At 64.2% G+C, this 9,356-nt stretch overlaps 1 protein-coding gene across 20 annotated transcripts in view; it reads left to right on the forward strand.

Annotated features, from left to right (window-relative positions):
• Positions 1–8,287, forward strand: part of MAD1L1 (mitotic arrest deficient 1 like 1) — a 315,585-nt gene extending 307,298 nt beyond the window's left edge. For all 20 annotated transcript variants that reach the window (XM_064593404.1, XM_064593403.1, XM_064593406.1 and 17 more), the window contains one exon: positions 7,778–8,287. In XM_064593404.1, coding sequence (XP_064449474.1) covers positions 7,778–7,936 — 159 coding nt within the window. In that variant the 3' untranslated portion in view covers positions 7,937–8,287. The remainder of the gene's footprint in view (positions 1–7,777) is intronic.
• Positions 8,288–9,356: the final 1,069 nt, after the last annotated feature.

Here is a 9,356-nt window from a genome sequence, read left to right on the forward strand (position 1 = left end):
CCTGCAGGGCGTTCTGGGGGCCCTGGGCGGCAGCGGCGGGAAGGGCCTCCACAGCCAGCCTGGCCTCGAGGGTGTGGGGGCAGTCGCAGTGGACAGGGAGGGAGACCACGCCCACGGCGGGGCTGGGCGTCCGGGTCTGGGGCTGGGACGGTCTTCTAGGCAGTAGGAGCAGCTGTGTGTAGGCGGAAAACCGTCCTAGTGGCCAGCATGGACGAGGCATCCCGCCTCCCCACGCAGAGCACAGGTGGGCCAGGCCGTGCGGCGACTGGCACCACGGCCCCCGGCCTCGAGGCCCAGGGCACCTCGGGGCGGGGAGCATCTGGCCTCCGCGCGTGCCCACGGGCGGGGTGCTTGGAGGGAGGGCAGCCAGGTGCCCCTCCAGACCAGCAGGCGGCGACAGGTGCCGTGGCGGGTGTCCCCACCACAGCTGGGTCTCGCACAGGCCCCTCGCACGCTCGCCGGCCGGTGAGCCCACACACATGCACGTGTCTGTGGCAGGGACGGTGTGTGCTTATCCACCTGTTCTCAGAACTCCTCAGCTCCCGTAGATGTCATTTGACAGGACTTTTTCTGATTACAGATAGAATGCGCAGTCACAGAAAAACCTGGGAAGTGCAGAAAACCCTGAGGGGCCGCGTTTCATCTGCACTGTCTGAGCTAACCACGGTTACGTTTCACTGTTTATGTGCCCTTTCCCTGGGTGTGAGTGTGAACAAGGGTGAGCGTGATCCACCGCAGTGCACGCTCGCGGGGCTTTCTCAGCACGGAAGTTCAAGGTGGTTTCCTGACGACGTGGTGAGGCCGCTCTCCCCAGATCACCTGTGAGCGCGTGACCGCTCTAAGGATGCGTCAGAGTCTCAGCTGGAGAAACCCAGATTCTCTGTGAAGCGGGGAGCGCTTTGATATCCTCACAGCCTGCTCAGCGCAGAGACTCTCCTCCAGCGGCTCTGAGAGCAGGTGTGTGCGTGCAGCCGAGGTGCACGGGCCTGGTCCCCGGCGGGGGAGGCCCATCCTCTCACGGTGGAAGACCCGTCCCCGTGGACTGGGCCCCAGCGGGTCTCCGCTGGGTGCATCCCCTCGAGCCAGGAGCTCTCACACACCCGAGCTCTTTGTCTCCTCAGCCACGCCCGGCGTGCACACAGGACCCGAGGTTTGCCAGAGCGCCCAGGGTCGCACGGCTTCCAGGTGTGAAGCCAGGTCTGACCAACTGCAGGGCCCGGATGTTGGACCTCTGCCCCTGGGCCGGCACCCAGAGGAGGCTGCCAGGTGGAGGGGTCAGCAGAGAGGCGTTGGGCAGGTAGCGTCTGAGTGTGGGGACTCTGTTTACCCACCAAGGCCCGGGGTGCACGTGAGTGGTGGCGGGGAGGGGTGCGGGCAGGAGCACTGAGCACTCTCGGTGCACGCTGGCCCATGGTGCCCGCCCTGCGTTGTCCCCGCACAGCCCCCCCGCCCCCGCTGAAGTGGACAGCACACAGCGTCCCCAGGCTCCCGTGCCTCCCCACCCTCCCTCCTACAGGACGGCCCGGGGGCAGCGCCGAGGACACGGCCGACACGGGAACGGCCAGGTTTCATGGCAAGCAGGGCCGCCTGGAGCTGTGTCCAGTGAGGTGCCTGCTGCCCACGGATCTGAACGTGAGTCTTCGTGCCGCTGGCCACAGCCACCGATGAGCCTGCCTCCCCCGGGCCTTGCAGTCACGAGCTTCCAGTTGGAGCCGGTGGGGGAGCAGAGAGCTGGCCCCCGGGCATCTGAGCGCGCGTGGGGCGGCTGTCCGTGCCTCGCCACCGCCCTGTGCTGACCGCGGCCGCCTCGTGCCCGCACATCCTGGGAGTGAAGCAGAGACAGCATCAGAGTCACAGAGATAAACGGGCTGTTGCAGCCGTGGCCGGTGCTGTGCAGGAGGGCCCGGCTCAGCCCACAGGGACGCCCCGCGCTGCGCCTGGCCTTGCAGGAAGGGCCAGGGCACGGGAGTGCCAGCCCTGGGCCACTCGTGCAGCCCGCAGTACCTCCTCCCAGGCGGGCCTGTCCCCCCTGCTCTCGGGCCTGTCGGGAGCTAGCAGTGGCCGTGTGCCTGGGGCCCGTCCCGCTTGTCCGCCCCTGTTCTGTTCTATGGGTTGTGCTTTTGGGGTCAAGTCTGAGAATCCTTTGCCTGGTTTCATCCTGAAATGGTTCTTCTCTGGGTTTTAAGGGTTGTTGTTTTTTTTTTAATGTCTTATGTTTAAGTCCGTGATAGATTTTGAGTTATATTTTGCACGAGGTGTGAGGTTTAAGTCAGAATTCTTTTTTGTCAGCTTAACTAGGAATGTCTAGCTGCTCCAGAACCGTCTGTGAAGAGGCCAGCCTCCTCCCTCCGTGGGACGGATCCTGCGCTTGGCTTGAAAGGGTGGATTGGGGTTGTTTGTGCGGCTGTCTTTCGATGTCCCTGATGGGCCTGTGCCACCCCCAGAACCAGGACCTCGCTGTCGGCCCCGCGAGCTGGCTACATGCGCCGCTCCCAGCCTGCTGAGGGTTTTCGTCGGGAGGGGCTTTCCTGGGGCCCCTCCCCGGCCTGTTGTCCCGGCGGCTCACCCTGGCTGGTTCTCCAGCGTCACACCAGCCTCACGCAGAAATGAGGTGCCCTTGGTCTGGGTGTAGTAATCTGTTTTATACGTTGCCAGATTAGATTGGCTGAAATCTGTTGAGGGTTTTTGCACGTTCTGGACTTTGTGTCTCTGCCGTGCGTGTTGTATTGGGGAAAATGCTTCTGCACAGGGAAGTGTTCCCTCTGCTCTGTTTTCTGGAAGGGATTGTGTAAAATGGGTGTTAATTCTCGTTTGAATATCTGATAACATTCTCCAGTGAAACCATCTGGGGCTGGAGATTTGTTTTGAGGAGCTTCTTAATTACGAATTTGGTTTCCCTAATGGCTATAGGACTACTCAGGTTATCTACTTCATCTTGACTGAGCTTTGCTGCTCCATGGTTTTCAAGGGATTGCTCCGTGCCCAGCTGTCAGATATATGGGCATAAACGTTTTTTTGTAGTGTTTTCTTATCATTTTTGTAACAGCTCCAGGATCTCATTTCTGATATTGGCAACTTCTGTATTTTCCTCTCTCTCTCAGTTTTTTGGGTTTTTTTGTTTTGTTTTTTGTTTTTTGCTGCTTTTCAAAGGACCAGCCTCTCATTTCAGTAGCTCTCTCTCCTGTTTTCAGTTCTGTTTATTCCCCCTTGATCTGGACCCTTCCCTTGTTTCTCTGGTCTCTCGAGGTAGAGCCTCAACGCTTGGCAGGGCCACCCCTCCTCTCTAGCAGGGCACCCAGCGCTCCCTGTCCCCCGTGGCTCTGCCCGGTGCACCCCGCAAGTGCGTTTCATCTCACTCGACCCACAGGTCATGGAAGTGTGCTGCATGACCTCTCGTGTCTCTCTGAGGTTCCTGAGTCACTGTGATGTGTGCCGCCATCTGTTTTCAAACCCGAGACACTCCGGGCCGTCTTGTGTTTCCCTCCGGGAGGTGATGGACCCTTGTCATGATGAGGTGCGATGCTACCATCTTGCAGAAACGATACTCAGCTCCCCGTGTCCTGAGAGAGTAGCATTTCCACCCCCTGTTTTAGAATTCTCTTGCATTGTGCACATCTCGTCTGTTGAGATCAGGACTTGAGGACCCACACCTTGCAGTGGGTTAATCTCTGGATTCCTCCTGTTTCTTCACTTACGGATTGTCTTCAGTGCCCTCGCAAAAGGTGATCTTGCACTTGGTGGGCATCCCCTCATGCTTATGCAAGCCTCACCACCCCCTGCAGGTGGGGGGCTCGGGAGGGGACCGCCAACGGGGAGCTCTTATCTCTGCTTTCGGGGGGCAGTTCCCTACTCAGGGCATCTCACGAGAGGAGTGTCACAAAGCACCTGCCAGCTGGGACGCCGCAGGCTTGAGGGGCGGCCAGATATGGAGCCAGGCGTCGTGTAAGCACGCACACTTCTCTTACGCCGACCCGCAGCGGCAGAGCCCCCCTGCCCTGGCCCCTCTCCATGATGCACGCCGCGGCAGGCAGACCTGCTCACTGAGGTCTGGGCCGAACCCTTCAGGGAGGCCCGGCTCTGCCGTCGGAGGGAGAAGGAGGCCCCGAGGCGAGGCCTGGCTGAGGTCTGGGCCGCCGGAGCGCCTGACGGCCAGCCGGTGGGCAGCGCAGGCCACATTGTGGCGCCCACCGGCCACACTGCAGCCTGTCGCTCCCAGACGCTAGGGCAGAGGAGGCAAAGACCAGCCGTCAGCCCGTAAGTATTTCCAGCCACAGCCAACACGTCTTACTGGGCAATTTGCTTCTTAAAAAATTGCTCTCTAATTTTAAGTGAACAGCCCCTAATTAGAGTGATTTACAAGGTACCTGGGGACCGGGTGGTATTTGAACACGGCAGAGCCTAGCAGAGATTGATCAGCACTGCGTAATTCGGGGGCACGTTCTGGCAGCCGCATGACGTCAGCACCGCCTCGGGCGAGGCCCCGGCCCCTCCGACGACGGAACCGGCAGGCGTGACCAGTGGCGGCTGGCCGGTCGCAAGCCGTCGGCTTTGCCTTGATGTGGGTTGAGATGAGAACGTGGCCCTGGTCACGCCTCCTTCCAGCCTGCCCCCGGCCCGGTGTCGCCATGTCCGTGGCGTCCTGGCGCGTCCGGGATGGGCCTCGCGCTGGCTCGTCTTCAGTTGTGCTGTTCCTCGAGACAGGGCTTCGGGGCTGCAGCCACGAGGGACGTGTGATGCATGTAAACAAAGCACAGTCAGGGCCCCGCAGCCCACGGGGATCTGGGGAGGCACACGGAGAACGCCGTTCTTAGGCCCGAGCTGCCGGAAGACCACCTCCCATCCCAGGTGGGCAGCGGTCCTGGCCAGGGCCCCAGTGCAGTGGGCAGGGGTCCCCGGTTTAGGGGACGGCTGTCCCTCAGCCGCCGAGCCAGGAGCATGCATGGCCTCTCTCACCACCCCCTTGCCCTGTGTTGGCTTCTCGCCCCGACAGCTGCAGAGAATCAGCCCTCCTGACATTTAGGGGAAGAAATTCAGAATTGAGCAGAAGGCAGAAATGAAAGGATTTTCTTGGTAAAAGGTCAAGTGGTTTCTCTTACTTTTGTTTAAAAATGGTTTGTGTTGAACTATGAAAAGGCTAAATGTAGGAGCGGACGAGGGAACAGGGTCGGCTGCTCGGGGAGGGGTGGGCACCCTAGGGAGGCGGCAGGGGAGCGTCTGGGCTGCGAACCAGACGGGGAGGTGGGCAGCGCCGGCACCGCGAGCTCTAACAGCTCCTCGGGGCTCACGGGGCGCGCCGTCGGAGGGGATGCCAGGCAGAGCCGGCTCCAGCTCTGGGGTCGCAGAGGGTGTCCGCCTGCCCCTCGGGGGCAGCTCCGGGCCTGGAACACGGGGGCCCACACCTGCCAGGCTGGGCCGGGTCTGAGGCCCGTGGTGTGCAGGGGTGAGCGGGCAGCCCGCTGCAGCTGCTGGGGGAGGGTGGCGCCCGCCCGTGTATCTGCTGCGTCCTGAGCTAATGCTGGGACTTCTCCGCGCCCTTGCTGTTCTGCTTGCTCTGGATCAGTGACCGCATGTGAGCGCGGTGGTCTGTGCTTAGCACGTGTTCGAGGCGCATCTGTGGCAACGGGGGTCAGAGCCTCACTCTTTTGGTGGCCGAGTCCTATCCCGTTGGGGGCACCCCACATTTCATTCACCTCTCCTCCGCGGTCATTGTTCCCACTTCTTGGCTCGTAGAAATGGGAGTGCTTGTGGCCAGGCGTCTGTGTGGACCGAGGCCCCAGTCCTCACTGTGCACCCAGGGCTGCACCTGCCAGGTCGTATGCGTACCCTCGAGGAGCCGTCAGAACGTTCTCACCGGTGGGGGCGCCACTTCCATTCCAGCAGCCGTGCGCAGGCCCTGCTGCTCCGCATCCTCGCCAGCACTGCTGCCCACCGTGGACCGTGGCCGTGGCCGTGCTCGTGGCCGTGGTTTCGACTTGCCCTTCCCTGCACGCTGGTGATGCCGCGCAGGGTTTCACGTGCTCGTCGGACACCTGCGCGCGTTCTCTGCACAAACACTCGTTAGGATCATTTGCCTCCGTTGTAATTGGGGCGTTCGTCGTGCAGAGGCCGTGGACGCAGACCCCATGAGCCGCGTGGGCTGAGAGTGAGTGTCCTGCAGGCGGCAGCCGCAGGCCATGGCCAGCCCCGGACAGCAGCCGGCAGTCGTCGGCTCTCTGCGCGCCGTCCAAGGGTCTTGGTACATCCGGGCCCCCGAGGCGGCACCAGGGAGCGGGCGGGTTGGGTCCCTGCGGAGAAGCCTTTTCTGGTGAGAGCTGTCCAGGAAGGGGGGTCCTCCGTCACCAGGAGTGGGGACTCTCCAGACTGAGGGGCAGCGTGGTCCCCAGCCCGCCCCTGGGCTGAGCAGGTTGCATGTGCAGAGTGGGAGGGAAGTTGTTTTTTGGGGGTGCTGACCCTCAGTGACCCCACTCAGCTCCTGACACCCCTTAAGCCGCCCCGCCAGTGCCGCCCACCTCGCTGAATGGGGTTCAAGGGCCACAGGCTTCTGTCTCACAAACACCCCCGTCTTCCCTGGCCCGTGCCCCCAGCTCACCCGGCAGGCAAGAGCCCTGAACGCTCCCCCACCCCTGCTGGAGACGTTCCCAGGGGCCAGCATGGGCCCCAGGCGTTCCTACTTACCTGGCTCAGCCCACTGGCAGGTTCAGCCCACGTCAGGGCAGGCAGGGTGCGGTCCGGGCTCAGGCAGCCTCCCCCTGCTTCTGGGAGTCTCCCGGGCACTGTGAGCCCCGTGCCTAAGTGCTCAGGCAGCCTCGGGCCTCGTTCACGCCCCCAGCTCAGAACCCCTAGCTGTCCTCCACCCCCTCCCCAGGAGCACCTGGCCCTGTGGCCCAGGCCCGGCTCTGCCCAGACCTGCCTTGCGACCCAGGGCGGGCCCCAGCTCCCGGGGCCTTGGTCTCCCCATTTGCACATGAGGGGACAGCCACCTGGTTTTGGGGAGCCCTGCCCTCGGTCCCACACAGTGCTTGGAGCTGAGGCATTTGGAGGTTTATCTCCGTCTCCATGGGATAGACTCGTCTTCCTCCACGGCCTCCACAGGCCCTGAAGCCGGGACCACACCCCCCCTTTGTGCTCTCCAGGACTGCCCAGCCCCCCGGCACCCCACAGCCATTTCCTGCAGGCCAGCAGAACTCCAGATTCCTGCTCCCTCACTGCACAGACAGGGAAACTGAGGCCCAGAGGGGCATTTTCAGCAAGGCCTACTGAGCGGGGTTAAGCCCAGCAGTGCTGCCAGTGGGAACCTCCTCCTTTCCGTGGCCAATGGGGTGTGATAGGGAAGAAATGGATGTGAACTTGAGTAGCAGCCCCGTGCCCCGCCTGGATGGGAGATACCTCCTGGGGGGGGGGGGGGTGTTGGACCCCCACCCCAGAGCGCCTCGCAGCCTTCCAGCACTGTTGGGGAGCGGGCAGGCCACCGTCCTCGTGGCGGCTGGGGTCTGAGGATGGGGAAGGCTGGATGGGCCAACCGGGAGGAGCTGTGTTTTAGATTCCAGAAACGTGGGTGAGACCCGCGCCCGCTGGGAAGGGGAGACGCCCGGCCTTGCTGGGCATGGGGGCAGCGCCATGCCTGTCTGGCCCCCACCCGCACCGACCCTCCAGGGGCAACTTGGCCCAGCGCTCGTGGGACAGGGTCTCCGCGGCTCCCCCTGGGGGAGGGGATGGGGCACCCCCAGGCCACCACCACGCTGACCGCTGTCCTCCCTGTCTCCCGCCCACCTCGCAGGCCACGGGACCCTCGGGCGCCAAGATGCAGCTGCTGGAGACGGCGTTCTCACACTCGGTGCGGGAGCTCATCGAGCTGCACCTGCTGCGCCAGGACAGCATCCCGGCCTTCCTCAGCGCCCTCACCCTCGACCTCTTCAGCCGCCAGACCGTGGCCTAGCCTGCAGCCGTGCGCCCCGGCGGCGGCCGCACCTCAGCTCCACGGTGCACGTGGGCAGCCGCCCCCATGCACCCAGCCCGGCCCGGGCCGCATGCTGCCCCCTCTGCCCAGGACCCCTGCCAGCTGCCCGGGGGCCGCCCGCTCTGCAGGGCAGGGGCCCCGCCCTCCTCCTTCCCCAGGATGTGCGGTGCCGCTGCTCTGACCCGAGGCCTGGGGGCCGAGCCGTCCCAGCCCGCTTCCAGTCCCCGCCCCGGCGTGGGCCCCCACCCACGCACCGCTCAAACCCAGCCGTGTCGGGGGCTGCCAGCCAACGTCCCTGCTCCCCCTGAAATAAATTTTGCTCCTTGGCCACCCTGCCCGGCTCGCTGTGTGTGTCTGAGCTGACAGGCTCGCTCTGCCGACCCTCCGTTTGGCCCCAGGGCAGCCCCTGGACACCAGGGGACAGTGGGTGGCGGCCCAGCGGCCACCATCACTAGCAGATGAAAGAGAGGAGGTGCTCAGGTGGAGCAGAGAGGTGAAGGCACCTCCCGACTCCAGACTTGGGTCGCCCGCCTGCCAAATGGACCGATCTGCTGCCTCTGAGGCCGGCCAGGGAGGCGGCTCCGAGCGCCCCCACATAAGTGCTGGCGGCAAGGACTGGGTGGGCCTGTCATGGGGGTGGGGGTCTCCCGAAACCCCAGGCCCCAAGGGAGAGGCCAGCGGTTCCACAGTCCCACCCTCCTTGGTTTGGTGCCCTCGGGACGAGCAGCGTGCAACACACCCGGGCACTCAGGGCTGAGGCTCCTGCAGGCCAGGCTGGGGCACGGGGACGGGGGCTGCCTGCATGGGAAGGGGCCCACATTGCTCGTGCAGGAGGGACTTCGGCCTCTGTGCTCATAGCTCGGGGCCTGAGGGGGGCCCGCTGACCGGGGGCCTAGGAGCTCGGGGATGCCTGGGGTGGTGGTCTGTGCCCCCCGCCCCCCGCACGGGAGGTTGGGGGCACAGAAGACGGATTGCCTGGGGTGGGAGGCCGGAGCCCCACCTCATTGACATGCGCAGCTCCGCACGCCAGGCCTGTCACAGTCATGGGGAAAATGAGTCCTGACGTCAGCCGCCCCATGCGTCTGCATCGGTGGTGCCAGCCCGTGGCCGGGCAGCCCCACCGCGGGCGCGGAGATCACGTCGTGCAGTGAGCCCGCTATCTGAGCCCGGCAGAGCTGGGGGGAGCAGCTCAGCGAGCTGGCTCTGCCAACAGTGGGTCCCGAGGCCACTGGCGGTGGGGGGTGGGGCCGGCCTAGGTCCGCCTGCTCCCTAGAGCCCAGGGAGAGCGTGCCCTGCGTGTCACCTCCAGGCGCACACCCTGGGGGGGCTCCGGCTACACCCCCCACACCCTGGCCCCCAACCCCCACATCCCCGAGCCCCCACGCCCAGCAAAGCTGAA

This window comes from Mirounga angustirostris, unplaced genomic scaffold, assembly GCF_029215605.1.
Source record: "Mirounga angustirostris isolate CCGP_5_RB_7025 unplaced genomic scaffold, mMirAng1.0.hap1 SCAF_5, whole genome shotgun sequence".
Lineage (NCBI taxonomy): Eukaryota > Metazoa > Chordata > Mammalia > Carnivora > Phocidae > Mirounga > Mirounga angustirostris.